The following is a 15,244-nucleotide window of genomic DNA, read 5'->3' as shown; positions in this document are numbered from 1 at the left end:
CAATGAGCACCCCGGCTGCCCTGTGTATATCTAAGGTAAATGCAGTGCTATAAACAGACAAAGAGTAAGAGTAGTATCATTACACCCATGTCAAGGACACTTAATGTGAAGGAAAAAGAAGAGCAATTGACACCATCCCTCTCTCTTTCCCTCCTTTTCTTACGTATCGTTAGAACCTCTCCTTTACCCTCCTCACTCTACCGGTGTTATCCGAGGCTGATATCTGTCTGTCACCTGTTTCTCCTTGACTCTCAGGGAGGACACTATCACCATTGGCTTCTGTTTGGTGCCAAGAGTATGCGCTTAAATTCATGAAGGCCATTGACTCACAGATTAGGTTTCATTACTCTTAACCCGAGAGATAGCATTCAGTCCTCTCGTGCATGTTGTGTTAAGTTTGGTGCTACCTTTTGAATGAATGAGTTGCAGGTGACTTATGAGACTATATCAAAGCATGCGTTTTATCAATTAGGAGTGCCAAGCCCTTGTAATTCATATGTCTCCTGACTCCTCTCTGGCAGTGTGTTGCACCCATAAGGTCTCCCTGCGGTCTTCTATCAAGATGGATTTCATGAACCTGAGGAAAGCAGGCCTTCTCAAATTCTTCCCTGGAACTACACCTGGAAAGGAATCAATCATCAGATTATATAGACCTGGAGCCACCTACTGCTGCTACTGTATACTTGAATGAATCATTTTATTTCATTCTCACATGGATCCTACTCTCACGCAATCTGCTCTCAGGCTTGTGTGACAGCTTGACGTAATCGCTGCCTGATGGACGTGGTAGCTTGACATCTGGGTGTTGCTTGACCTGATCTCTTGGTAACCGAAGTGCTCCTGCCTTCCTTATCAGATGCTTCAGGCTTGGTGCCAGTGATTTGTCCCGGCATTGTGTTGCTCATCTCCTTTCCTCACACGGGCAGCACCTGCCATGCGTGTGATCCATCAGCAGAGACTCTTGCCTTTTACTTTGAATCGCCTCACCTGGTAAGGTCAGGCATGTTTTCAGATACTGGTTGCAGGATGTCCTCGAGCCATTGTTTATCCTAGTATGCTTGAAAAGGCCATGTGAGTGAGAATTAAGTAACTACCCATCAGCATAACTTGTGGATGATGTCACTGTGGTTCACAACTAATACATCTCCGTTTCACTTGAGAAACATCACATACAACACTATGTTTGAGTTTCATTGCATTTCATGACTATTGAGATTGAATTCAAAATACACCCCGAGCTAAAAATATTCACAAAACAACGCTATTTGTGTGTGAAAGGAATTGAACTTTTACATAATTTTGATGACAGGTACAAACACTGCTGTTAAGTTACAAGCCAATTAGGACTTTTTGTACTAAGCACATTTACTGCAGTACGGTACTCAAAGGATATGTTCACAGTTTTTCAAGTCTGTCTTCAAACAATAGTCAGGTACCAGAATTACTATTGAAACAGGTTATTCATGCAATCAATCTTCCTGGTAATACTGATCATTAAGAGATCATTTCATAATGCATTATGACAGCTGTGGTGACTGGTTACTTTTCAGATGAGAGAGCTTATAAAATACAAATCACTGTCGAAGATTAAAGCAGTGGCTTTTGGCTCGTACCCCTTTTTAAAAAAATCTGTGTCCGTTGGGACATTTATGAGTTGTTAGTAGTTTCATTTAAAAAAATGACATTTCCCCTCTAATCTTATTAAATGGTTTCATTTAAATAAATAAAAAGTAAGCATGAAATAAAAGTCCCAAAATGAGTGCAAATATTTGTACCAACTTTGTTTTTTCAGCTTTTTTAAAACATTAATCATCTCATGACCCTTTGGAACGGACCCGATCCCTAGGTTGGGAATCACTGGACTAAACTAGCTAACTGTATATAAAGTACTTGACTAAACCACCTACCAAATTTAAATTCTACCTATGCATTGGTACACTTTACAATTAAGAATCTATATAACCTATATAGTCTTCTTTTCTTTTCTTTTTTTTAGAACAAGCCCTTTTGATACTAGAAGTACATTCTGCTTAGAGTACTTCTGAATTTGATTTAAGTAGGAGTTTGAGTTGAAACTTTTACTAATAGAGTATTTTACATTGTTGTATTGTTGCAAAGTAAAGTATCTGAATACTTCCTCCACCACTGTATGTGTGTCATATGTGACTGCTAGTGCAGCTTCTTTGTATTTCAGATATGTTGTTGTAATTTTTGAGACTCTTCCCCTTGGCATATTAAATAATTCTTTTTAACCAACACCTGCAGCTATAGGGGACAGATTATTTGACTTCTATGGTGTTATTTGTTGTCTTATGTTGCTTGAAAACTCATATTTTATATACATTATGTTACAAATGAAGCTAATTGACATTGAACCTCACACATTTATCCATTATTTAGTCTACCTCCTCATTAAAACGGTTTATTTATTGGTCCTTTGGAATGAGAAAGTAGGTCACGGAGGCTGTGGATTGACATAACAGGTTGTTTTTATTCTATTCAGACTACAACAGGGTTAACAGACACTGACACTGTTGTTTTGAACTGTTACCTATCTGCAGACCGTGCACGTAGAGCTCAAATATTCAAACCACCCAATCAGAGGACGCCTTCAGAGAACACAGCGGGCGAGGAATTAAAGCAGATAGGCTGAACCCCGCCCATAAATGATGGCTGACCTGGAGTCAGTTTCTTAATATTGCTGAATGTAAGAAGAGAAGGCATTTAAGCTGATCAACGTTCAAGCACAATTACACCTCAAAGTGAATAAGAGGATCAGTGATTCAGCTGCTCAGCATTTCTTCCTCCGTCATATTTTAAAGCTGACGAGCAGTTGCAAAAACCAATGAGGTGTTGATTTACAGATCTCTGTGTGTGTGAGAGAGACACTGAAGGACATTAAGTGTGCTCACAGTCACAGCAACTTGAGCATTCCTCTGTGATTATACCACTGCTTTCCAAGTTACATACTTGACTGATGTAGTCCATAAATTGGATTCATTCCCTGCCTTTGCTGTCCTTCCTTTTATTCACAAACACACACACACAGACACACTCATTCACACAAGCACTCTTTATCTTCCCTCACACCCCCTTTCTCTCTCTCTTTCTTTCTTTCCTTTGCTCTTTCTCTCCTCCCTCTGACTCTCTTTTGAAGAAGTTTTCCATGCAGATCCAAGTCAAACATCTGGGTCAGCTTATATCTAGTGGAACAAGACTTGCAGGATATTGTTGGCAGGATGTGTGAGCTGGAGCAGTTTACTCTGTGGGAATCCCCAATACACACACATACACACAAACAGACACATGGAGAGACACAGGCGCTTACACACCAACACACACTCACAGTTTGCTGACATTGTTTCTCTGTGCACCATTCAACTTGATTTCCAGGTGCAGCAATTCATGCTCTACATGTGGATGATCACTTTGAATGGATTTTGAAGCATGCTAAACCAGACAGACAACACTTGATAGTTGGTTAAATGCCATGTTTAATATTTTGAGGAATGCATTGTAAAGATTACAAAATAGGCGCAAGAAAGGGGATAAATCATATTCTATTGTTCAACACTGAGTACATACAGTACAATAATATGATAATCTGTAACTTATATATATTCACAAATTATTCATGTGCAAGAAATGCATTCTGCAAAAACCTAACTTCCTTTATCTCCAGTGCCATATTCAGAACATAGAAGAAACAGTCCAAACAGCTGAATTTGAGTTGAAAGTTGAAGTTGAGATGAACCCTGTACTATACGTTAAGTCATTCACTGCTTTGAGAACAGTGCGACCAGCTCCGGATATGCTGTGGTATGAAAAACTGTTGCAGAGGGAAAAAACTACTCCTGCTGAATTCCCCATGTTCTGTGAACCCACAAAACTATCTGCTGGACCACTTTCCTCAGCCACCCAATCGTATGTAGTTGCAGTATTTACAAATTGCATAAGATCAAAAAATCCGTTGCAACTCTGTCCCCTATCTCTTGATTTACAGTTATTTTCCCTCCTCTGCTTCTTCTGCCTCTTCTCCCTCTTTTCTCCTCTCCCTCCCACTTTTCTCCCCTTCCTCTCTCTTGCACTGACTCAATCTTTCTTCTCTGCCGACTCGCCGTCTTTTGGTTTCTCATCTGTTTTGAACTCCAGGAAGAAGTCGTTGCAGGCGACTGTGAGGGCGCCCATCAGGATGATGAACTCGGTGAAGTCCACCTCCCCATCGTTGTTTGCGTCCAAGTCGTTCATCACCTTCTCAACTGCTTCATTATCTTTGGAGTTCTGTCAGTGCGGAACACACAGAAAAGTAGAGTTCAGAATGTGTACTCTGTTACGTGTGTGGGCATACATCACTGCAAAGGCCTGTCTGTACTTGTGAGTATGTCACCGCATACCTTCACTTGTGTGTCAGAGCATCAATGCATATTTGCAAGTGTGTCAGTGTACAACCACATACACATACTCTCTTCATACACACACACTTCTTCTCTTACCCCTAAGTAGCTCCCCAGCTCCTCTACTAGCAGCTCCTTCAGTTCACCCCTGCTCAGTGTGTACTTGTCGCCTTCCTTCCCAGAGTACTTGTGGAAGGTCTTTATGAGCATCTGCATGGCACTCTCCAGGTTGGAACTGGGCTCCTTGGACATGCTAAAAAAAGGTATCAGGTCAAAAAGGTCAGAATCTGTCACAAAATGCCCGCTCCATCCCAAGCTGCATGTGCGGTCACATAGCAATCAAGGTTGAAGCCACCACCAAGACAAAGTGATAGATGGAAGAAAACCAAAGCAGTGAAGTTTAGGCAGAAGCCATTACTGATCCTAATTAAAGTATTCTGGTCACTGTGTGTGTGTGCGTGACCTTACTAGGTTTTACATATCAGATGTTTGGATGGAAAGATGGAAGATACTTTGGAAAGGCTTTCGAACAATCTTACACACATTGTGTCCGGCATCTTGGAGCTTCCTGTGCTTGGGCGCGTGGGGAGACTGTGTACACACAGACACAGATAAGTCATGGTCAATAATGCAGATTTTGAGACTTTTATTTCAGTGTGTAAAAAAAAAAGAAGCACACTTTATGTAACTTCATGTGCTGCAGATAAAAGAGCAGTTACTTTTGATAGTCCTCAGGTTATCGCTGTTGTAAGCTGAATTGGTAATGTGTGTAATAATTAACAACACAGTATTAGTGAAAGGGGGTTTCAGTGTAAACCATGTCCGCTGCCTGTTGATCGTGTAACCGCCTTATCGTTTAAAATGAAAACCAGAAGTGAAACACAAAACTCCTCTGGTAATCACATTCAGAAGATAAGGGGCCGAGTAACCTGAGGTGCCAGCATATACACTGTGCATACATACCATACATACAGATGAGGGCACTCACACAATCAAACAGTCATTCAGGCAGTCAACAACACACAACAGTTAAGGGCCTTTTCATTATAAAAATAGAAGCTATGAATCTATATTTAGGCTAATCCATATCACACACAATATCGAGGGTAACAGTCACCCCATCAATCTTCCTGTGCATGATTTATTAACTACCAGCTATTACAAAAGGAGACAGGGATGCTAATGTCAGTCACCGGTTATTGCCTTCTGTCATGCTGCGAGAGCATTGTCCTGGAGAGGTCAGAGTTGTAGGTAGCAGAGACAAAAGAGGAGGTCAGTGGACACCAAAGCTGGCTAGCTGGAAAATCTATAGGGGTCATCTGTCTCAGTGACTGACACAATACAATAGGAAACCATGGAGATGAAAATGCTATCAGTAACATAATATTGAGTATGGTTATAATGCACATGCACTATGTAATGTTAATGAAGGAGATATATCCACGCTGAGTGACCTATAAAGTTAGAAAAGTTAGAAACATGGTCCAAAAATTGGCTGATTTAATTTCACATTGCAGGAAATAATGTCCACATACCTGCTTATTTAGTTGCAAGTCATACATTTCTCATACTTCATCATACATAATGCCAGGTTTTGTTATTTCTTAACACTACTATTACTACTCGTTTCCATATTTCAATGATGTATAATTTTCCTGCCATGCTCTTTTCACAGCTTGCACATCAAACAAAAACCTTCAAATGACTCCCACAGTTTTGTTATCACGTCACCGATTGAGTGTCCAGTACAAAGTGTTTTTAACGCTCCAAATGTTTTTGATAAAAGCTGGTAAAATACTGCCTTACTTTACAAGAAAACCTTCAGATACATAAGAGAAAGTACAATAAAGCAACCCCTCCAAGCTGTCTGTCTTACCTGAGAGTTGATGGAGGGCCTCCTTTGTCTTTGAAGAGGTGCAGGGGACAGAGCCAAGGCAGAGATGGATGGGGAGAGAGTGTGCCAGTGGCTTAAATATCACCTGTCCCAATTCCCCCCCCCTCCAAAAAAAAAACTCCCATACCCACTTACATACCAGCTTCTGTTTCTCTATCCTCCCTCTTTTGCAGGTGCCTTTTCTCCCTCCCTCTTTCCATCACACCCAAGCAGATAAACACACACACGGCCATACACAAAAATACATTGTCACAGTTTTATTCAATATTAGCCATTACACATGTTGCATAGATTAAGCCAAAAAAAATGATACAGCTATTACACATGACGTTGAAATAGTGGAGTTTGCTGGACATGACAGTGGACTGAAATGAGTCCAACTGCTAAACTCACACACACCCTCTAGTACTTGGCAGGAAATAAACAAGAGTACATCAACACACAATGACACAAGCCTGCACAATACCCTGGGGAATGGTCCCATAATCACATCAAATTTAAACCAATGAACCTTAAAAGCACCCCCATGTACTTGTATGTACACCGGGAGGATTCTCTTCATCTATGTATGTCAGAATGAATGGGACCCATTGTGTGGTAATGATAATCTAACTGCAAACACTCCCTGTTGCAAATCTCCGTTTCGTTCCAGCATGTTTTTAATCTACAAGGAGTTACGGTTGGGTGGGGTTTACACTATGGGAGAGTAACATTACTGCTGGTTCAGACACTTCAACGTCTCTGAAAAAAAGCCCTCATAGCTCACTGAGTCCACCTGATAATCCAAACAGATTAAAATAAAGATAATATTATTCCCAGATAACGTTTGACCCAAGTGTGTTTACTGCAATTCCAGCAATCAGTTGGTAGTGCAAGTAAGTCGTGTACATATAAAACATGCCTGTAAAGTGAATTTTCATTGATCCAGTTTTGTCTTATCATTATTTTGAGAGCAAAGAAAGCAGAGAAAAGTGATTTAAAAAATTGGATATATAATATATATATACATACATATTATATATTATATATACACTGGCCCCATAGATATACTTGTCCCAAATGATGCAAGCGTATTGGGCCTATGTACATGTTGAACAGGGAGCTAGCTGTAGATGATGCAAGAGAATGTTACCATTGGTTACAGGAAGTACCTTGATAAGAGAAGTATTTTAATATATTAAAAAAGAATATCGTAAAAGCAATAATAAAATAGTCTAAATAACCCCATATGTCCAATAAGGTTGTTAGTCACCAGCCCATGCAGGAAATGTAGTACTACTATGAGTATAAAGGCGAAGCAGAATGTGTAAATGAATATTTACAATGGGAGTGTCACAGTGAGACAGGGTGACCACATGACTCAGGTTTATTTGTCTTGCCCATTTTGCTGCTGAGCTGTTCCAAGTGCCAGGTGCTGTTTTCGGCGCATAAGGTGCACATTTGGTAGCATGCCAAAAATGTGCCTGAAGCACTATGTGGTCGGCCGTGTAGACCTATAACTTAACAGGCGTGCAACACGAGCCATTTTTTCATGGCTGCATTATTGATGGTGAGACAATTTACAGATCATTAAATTGTAATTAACAAATTGCATATAATGTGACAAAGAACTATGTTTTTCAAGTGATCTCCATAGTGGTCCAAAGAAGGAAGAGTTAAATATAAAGTGGTAGCAAAAATTCAAGGCCATGTAGAACTTAAATAATGGCCACAAATAAGAATGGTTATACAATGATACAATGGCAATATCTAGCAAATACGTTTCTGATAGCATGCAATGTCTTTATGTATCAGCCCATTGTAAAAGATCACACCACATAGATTCATATTGATGGCTCAGTATTCTTCAACCTCTGACAATGAAGCGATCCCTCTGACACTACCACCTTGTCTGATGGGAAGGATCATCGTATCCCAGGATTACTTTCATGTAATTGTTTGTGTCCAAGGGTGTGTTACCCCTCAGATGCCTAATCCAGTAGTTTTCCAATGCCAGGGACTCAAGGATCCAGTTGCAGGTCAAACAGGGTCTTTTAACTGGGTGTGACCAGTAAACAAACATGCAAGCCTGAATAACTGGTGCTAAAACCAGCGGAAAACAACAAGCAACAATTAGTAAATTTTAAAGAGATCATCCAAAAAAAAGGTCAAGTTTCTGCCCCCCCCCATCCAGTCCCTCTAAATACTTTACTATCTAGCACCTTTATGGTTCAATGAGAAGAACCTGACCATTTTAATGCCATTTTTGGTAGACGCAATAAAAGCATAATTGTTTTATAAAGTACATGAGATAAAAATAGCCATCAAACGACATTTGTAATGCGTTTCTTGGTTTTCTTGATATCTTGTTCTTCCCCACCCGTTCTAATCCGGGTGGATCAGGTTGCACCTTCTCTGACTGGCTCAGTACATGTTTCTCCCCAGCCCACTTTCATGGGACTATTTTTGGCTTCCCCTTTGACCGTAAGGGTCGTTTGGTGTGAATTCCACCCTTGAATCTTAATTATTTAGCCAAAGGCCACACCTGATCTTCCAGTTCCTAATCCATGGCTGACTATTCTGGGAAAGAGACAGCAGAAAGCCTGCACTCTAAACTACAAAGATGGGTAGAAGAAGGTGTGATGGAGCAGAAATACACAAAGATGAGCTTCAGTAATGCAATGCCTCAGCAAAACAATTTGTTTATTGTCATGCCAAATCAGCTCCAGAGCATTGTGAGTTGAAAGGTGTTATTGACAGAATTTCCATGCAGCCATTAAAGGAATAGTTCAGCATTCAACATCTATGCAAGAAAGTAAACCACAAGGTATAATGTTTTAATTAGAGCCAGGTGAGCTGTTTTCTCTGGTATCCAGTCTTTATGCTAAGCTAAGCTAACAGGCTACCCGGTGTAGCATCATATTCAACTGACACGTGAAAGTGGCAGTTGAGTCTCATTTAAGTCTTGTCAAAAGGGCTACTAAACAAATTTCCCAAAATGCCGAACTATTCCTTTAAGCCATTAGTGCTCAGTAAGGTGTATACTGCAGATGCATGGCACAACTGTAGAAGAAAAGACCCAGACAGAGGCAAAAGTGGGGAGAGGACGGGATTTAAACTAGACCCCTTGTCTGCAGTGGTGTGTTAACACACAGTGACAATGAGGTCATATGTCAGTGTGCTGCAGTGGGGGAATCATATTTTGCATTAAGGTTTTCACAGGGATACGGCATGCACATGATAGTGAACATCTGCATGCTATCATAGTATTATCATAATGAGGTAAATGTGCTATATAGTGGGATGCACATGCTGTACATATGAACATAGTGGTAAGTAGTAGTACAAAGCAATAACTCTAATGTCATGTACATGTATTATTTATCATATAGGAGGACTAGGGTTTCTTCAGAGCTGGGTTTGGAGTGTTTACTGTACTGATATTTTGTATGCCAACTTATTTTAGCAATGCTGTATTTTGTGTACTGTTGAATGTAAGCATGTAATGTGATTCAGATAGAGCAATGGATTGTCCCCTATGAGGTCGCCTCCTCTGTCTTCTTTTCCCCATCTTCCTCTGGAGCTGCAGCCGCCTCCTTCGTGGCTTCCTCTACCTTTTCTGTCTCCACCACCTTCTCCGCCTCTTTCACGACCTCTTCCACTACCAATGCTGGCTTCTCCTCCTCCTTTGCTGCCTCGGGCTGCGTCTCTCCCTCAGCCTTTGCTTCTACCTTAATTTCTACATTTCCGTCTGCATTTGATTCTATCTTTACTTCTGCAGTTGCTTCTGCCTTCGCCTCTTCATTGGCCTCTGGCTTTGCTTCCTCCTTTGCCTCTGCGTTTGCCTCTGGCTTCTCTTCCTCTTTGTCCGGGGTGCTTTGTGCCACTTGTTCGGACGCAGAGTTTTGGGCAGGCTCCTCTTTGGCAAGCGAACGCTGATCACTGAGAGAGACCGCCAGGTAGCCGACCAGTTTCATGTACTCCTCGAAGCCAACCTTGCCATCTTGGTTGGCATCCAGTCCCTGGCCCATGTTGTTGACCGCCTCTTTGCTGTCTGTGTCCTGGGTGGGCACACAAAACCGTGAGACAATCAAGCATGATGATGAGTGCACTGAAACCCTACCTGGACTCTCACTGGTGACATCACCAGTCACGATTAGTAAACGACCCTCTGTCAGTGGCTCTATTTACATTATAATGCTGATGCCAATGCCATTCTATCATATCAGATCAGTTTTCCTATTCACACACTGTATATTACACCACCAATGCTCATGTTTAAGAGTGGGACAGTGCTGATACAAGACTTCTGTGTGCTTTCTCTGAGGTGGTTACATAATGCAAGTGTTGGTATTTATTTCAAAGAGGTTCAATGAAGATTTCCTAACCGACAGGATGTTGCTGAGCTGGCTCTTGACGAGGCCCTGGAACTCTTTCGGTCCTAGACTCTCCCTTCCCTTGGTCGACTTCAGGAAGACCTTCACTACGGTCTGAATGGCAGCCTCCATGACTCCTTTTTCTGGGAAAAAAAGAGAGGTCAACAGGTCAAGAAAGCAGTGTGACACAGATAGACAGATAGACAGACAGATAGACAGATAGATAGATAGATAGATAGATAGATAGATAGATAGATAGATAGATAGATAGATAGATAGATAGATAGATAGTGATTAAATCTATTTTCTATTGCGTGCTGTAAGGGAGGAAGTCTCAGGATAGTCTGAAGGGCACATCCAGTGGAAAATGAAACAGAGGATCTCCTCCGTGTCCCTGTGAGGCCTTTCGTTTCACATGTTGAGTCTACAGCGGCATTAAGGGAGGGACAGTGACGTGAGAAAAGTGGAAAGGGTGAGAGGGAGTCTGATTGAGAGACAAGCTGCGATGCACAATGGAAGTTCTGATCTTTGATAGGTCATCTGATCCACCGAAGCTACCGAGGGGACTGGGCTTCAGATTACCTAAGGGATTACCTAGTCCCTGTCTGCTCTTCTTTTTCTTTCGCTCTCTTTTTCTTTCTTTCTCTCTCACCAGCTGCCTCTCTCTTTCGGTGCTACTCTCCATTCCTTTGCATGCCACCGTCTCTCTCTGGCCTTTCTTCTTATCAAGCCACTGCCTTTACACAGTTCCACACGGATACAGGCATCCTAATGTATTTGACAATTACGCTTGAGACGGAACAGCACCCAATTCCCTATTATTACAAGCATGCACAAATATTTGAGTATCAGTAAGTGATTTATGCATAGGGTAGATACAATCATGAATGTATGTCTAGACGGAGCTACAGATAATCTACCACCATTGCTGAAAATGTAAAACATGCCAGTAGGTGACACATCCTTACAGGAATTCCATTCATTGCTGTCTGTGTACATCACTTAGACAGGAATTTACAGGCCAACTAGCTAGTTTGCCCCAAAGCACTGAGAGGATATGTTCAAAGCAACAACACCCGTCTGTCAGCTTCAGTATTCAAATGCAGAAGAGCAAACAACACAAAACACGTTGTAATAACTCCTTGTTTCAACAGGATGCCTCCTTGCTCATGTCCGCTGAGTGGTCATTTGGAGACAGCAAATCAGCAATATCTCAATTAGTGAAGTGCCTGTCACACTCAAGCACCCTCCCAACCGTGAGTTTTCTCTGCAGCAGTTACCACTAACAACGGCCAATTAGAGAGCCGTGACACTGTAGCAGAGGCCCATTAAAATCTAAAATTTCACGAGACCCCTTTTAGATTTTACTCATTGACCTAATGATCTCTAACTGTCCTGCTCTGACGCACTCTGCCACCATATGAGCACTACTCCCAATACAACCACAAGTTTGCATGTAGTAAAGTGAGCCTATCTCATCTGATTGTGACTGAACAACAGTAATAATGTAATAAGCAAACAGCTGTGCCGTACACATGTTAAATGGACACTTAAAAAAATAATTTAATTACATTTTTTACATGTTCTGTACATTTCTTTTGTTATATGGTAGGTACACAGCCCTGTGTAGGAACTTCAGGGGACTTCTTCCTGCACCAGTGACACACCCTCGTGAGCCAAAGTACACAGACGCCTTAACTGCTCTCCTGTGCGTCCTATCCAAAAATACCCAACAAAGACATTTATTCTATTCTTGGTTTGACAATTCTGTCTTACATTCATTATTTACCAAGTGGCCTGTCTTAAGGTGGCTGACCGCTTGGACACAGTCCCGACACGTGCCCTAATTTCGACAAATGAATTCGGGGCCTTGCATCACCCGTCCCACGTCAGAGCTTCATCTTGTCCCACTCAGAGCAGAGGACAAACTAATACCCGGTATTTGTCTAAAAGGCCCCAAAACAACTGCGCAAATAATTAAATATACAGGCCTACAACTAGAGGTTTCCCGTTTCCCCCCAGAGCCCAAAGTAGATTGAGTGTTGCGTTTCCAAATGGGCGAATGTGATACGGTATGTGCGCAGAGTAATGACAATACTACCGCTCGTGTGGCATAAAATATTAAAAAAGGAACAAGTTAGGCTGTGGCTGCAAATTGCAGCGAGCAGACGTACCGTGGGTGTGTTTCATCTAAATCCTCAGATATATTTGAAAATACACACAACTGAATGTTCAGACGTGAGCGCAATATTATGAACAAACACCAGGCCAGTCTAATAATTAATACCATAACCTATTTCAAATATAGAAAAACTGAATTCTTCTTAAGCAACACAGCTCCAAAAATCCACCCAGACAGCCAATTTGTCTCTCTTGTGGGCCTCTTTATAGAAAGCATATTGTGCGCATAATGTTGATTTTGCGCAAAAATGCGATTTTACGCGCGATGCGGATGTCCACTAGATAGACTTTGGGCAAGGTCAACACTCTGTCACCTCAAGTCACCTCCATTTTTGATAGGCGGATGCATTTGATCGACAACTTGACAACTGATCTACATCAAAATATCAAATATCTTTCCGAACAGAGAGAGACAGAGAGGAGAGCATATGGCAATCAAACACGGCCGGTAAAACCGTGCAAGTAAACCTAAATAGAACATATACTATTACTATACTATATATAACTATTATCATTTACTCTTTCATAAAAGTGCAACGTGAGCCTAAAAACTTCTGAGAACTGCAGTCATTGAAACCGTCCTGCAATCAGACCACAGCCAAGTTTCTTGGGATGGCTCTTGCAAGACTATATCGAAACGTGGCAAAAACGATGAGCAAATACATTGCTTATACGGAGGAGAAACGTGTAAGAATCCATAAAGACACATTCAACTCACCGTATATCGTCTGCGGGACAGGAGAAGTGTATAAATGTGCGCAAATTTGAGTTTCTGCCCTCTTCTCCGCCTTTCTACACTGCTTTGAGCCCAGAGAACTTGCCAAACTAGTAGGACTGCAGAATCTCTTCCGTGATTTAGGTTTTTTTTTTCTTTCCTTAAAACTTTTTCCCCCTCACAAGTCAAAGGGCGTGTACCTGGAAGAATGAGAGGGAGAATTGGGAATGTGGAAGAGCATAGGAGAAGGGAGTGAAAGTGTATCAAAACACTTCTTCTTCGTTTTTATTGGAATTATCTTTGGCTCATGTTCCAGCTGTTTCGCGTCATGTGTGATTTGCACAGTTTCACGCCAACTAACCAGGCTTCTGGCTTGGAGCGGCTTCATATGCAGGGACGAGGAGACAGGGCGGGTGGGATTACTTCATCCGCACAAGGTTCTGTCGCTTTCAAAAGTATTTCACGTTTTAAAATGCCAACATACAGTCTTTAAAGATAAAACTTTGAAACTAAAGTTATCATCTATAGTTTTAAAATCCTTTTTATGGAGGAGTTGCCTTATACATCTGTATGTCCCTGTGGCTGTTGCCAACAACACGGTTTATTAATGGGACAAAACTTCCAAATAAACTTAGTTTTTCAATCAACAAAAGTCATGGTAATAAACAGAATCATATTTTTGAACTCCAAAAGACAGACAGACAAATTTTGCAGTGATGGAAGCTTTATCTTCTCCCAGCTGACACTTACAAGAATAACAAATGACTCCCGGAAAGTGGTGCAAGCAGTAAAGCAGTCTTGCCAGATTCTTGTCAGGGCTTTCAAGTCTTTTGTTTTTTAATTCACTCTGAAGATTAAATCTCACTATGGGTGCTGCTTTTTATGGGTAAATGAGATGCAAGCCTACACGTTCAAGTTGACCTGGTGAGGGCACTTCCGTGTGCAGTCAGTGTTGTCCACAAATGCCTGTGGCTCAATAGATAGGTACGCTGCTGCTCATTTTCTCTCTCTTTTTGTTACAGTTGACTCATTTTCCAGTCATTACTCCTCCCACACTGGCACCTTAACCTGTGTATTTCAGATACAAAGGCCACATTTTCCTTACCTTTTGTCAAAATCAGTGAGCAGCACCTTTTTTTCCTCATTCCTAAAAATCTAAAGAAACTGCTAATGAGCAAATCAACACACATAACTCTGTCCAGACATTAGAATTAACACAAAGTCCCCACATTAATGCTATAGAATATTTATCTGCTGAACAAACACAATACAATTAAATTACAAAGCCCCCAAATAAGTCCTCCCAAATATAAAGGGAGCATGCTAATTGACAGAGAGTGAGGACCAGGCTATGCTTTTGCATCTCAGATGCTGAACGTCTTGACAGGCAGCTTTGTACAGGCATTATGAAGCTCTATGGAACAAGATCTGGCCTGGATGGTATAGTTGTGGAAGCTGTACCGCATATAGGATTACAGGCCCCTGAATCAAGGCTGCACACTCCTGCTCAAATGTGGACATCATATAACGTGATGAATGAATGAAAGGAGACAGTCGGTGGCTGAGGGTTCAAGACAATAAAGCCTTTAATTCAAAGTTAACAGCATTTAACAAATGGTGAACTAAAGAGTTACACATGTGGCACTGCTGGAGGGCTTAAAAGAATTCAAATGCCTTTGAATTTACAGTTGGACAGCTTGATTGA

General features: G+C 41.3%; 2 protein-coding genes across 2 annotated transcripts; both read right to left on the bottom strand.

The window, feature by feature from the left end:
- Positions 1-4,092: 4,092 nt before the first annotated feature.
- On the bottom strand, positions 4,093-4,951 carry s100s (S100 calcium binding protein S). Its single transcript, XM_062435908.1, has 3 exons — positions 4,938-4,951; positions 4,494-4,647; positions 4,093-4,281 (listed from the first exon to the last, which is right to left on the bottom strand). Exons 1-3 carry the CDS (start codon positions 4,949-4,951, stop codon positions 4,093-4,095), a joined length of 357 nt encoding a protein of 118 aa, XP_062291892.1.
- Positions 4,952-6,538: 1,587 nt separating this feature from the next.
- Positions 6,539-13,838, bottom strand: s100u (S100 calcium binding protein U). The gene is made up of 3 exons (XM_062436457.1): positions 13,543-13,838; positions 10,656-10,786; positions 6,539-10,328 (listed from the first exon to the last, which is right to left on the bottom strand). The coding sequence occupies exons 2-3, from the start codon at positions 10,773-10,775 to the stop codon at positions 9,804-9,806; spliced, it is 645 nt and encodes a 214-aa protein (XP_062292441.1). The 5' UTR covers positions 10,776-10,786; positions 13,543-13,838; the 3' UTR covers positions 6,539-9,803.
- Positions 13,839-15,244: the final 1,406 nt, after the last annotated feature.

This window comes from Scomber scombrus, chromosome 16, assembly GCF_963691925.1.
Source record: "Scomber scombrus chromosome 16, fScoSco1.1, whole genome shotgun sequence".
NCBI lineage: Eukaryota > Metazoa > Chordata > Actinopteri > Scombriformes > Scombridae > Scomber > Scomber scombrus.
The sequence above is the reverse complement of the archived record's forward strand: the minus strand, read 5'-3'. Positions and strand labels throughout refer to the sequence as shown.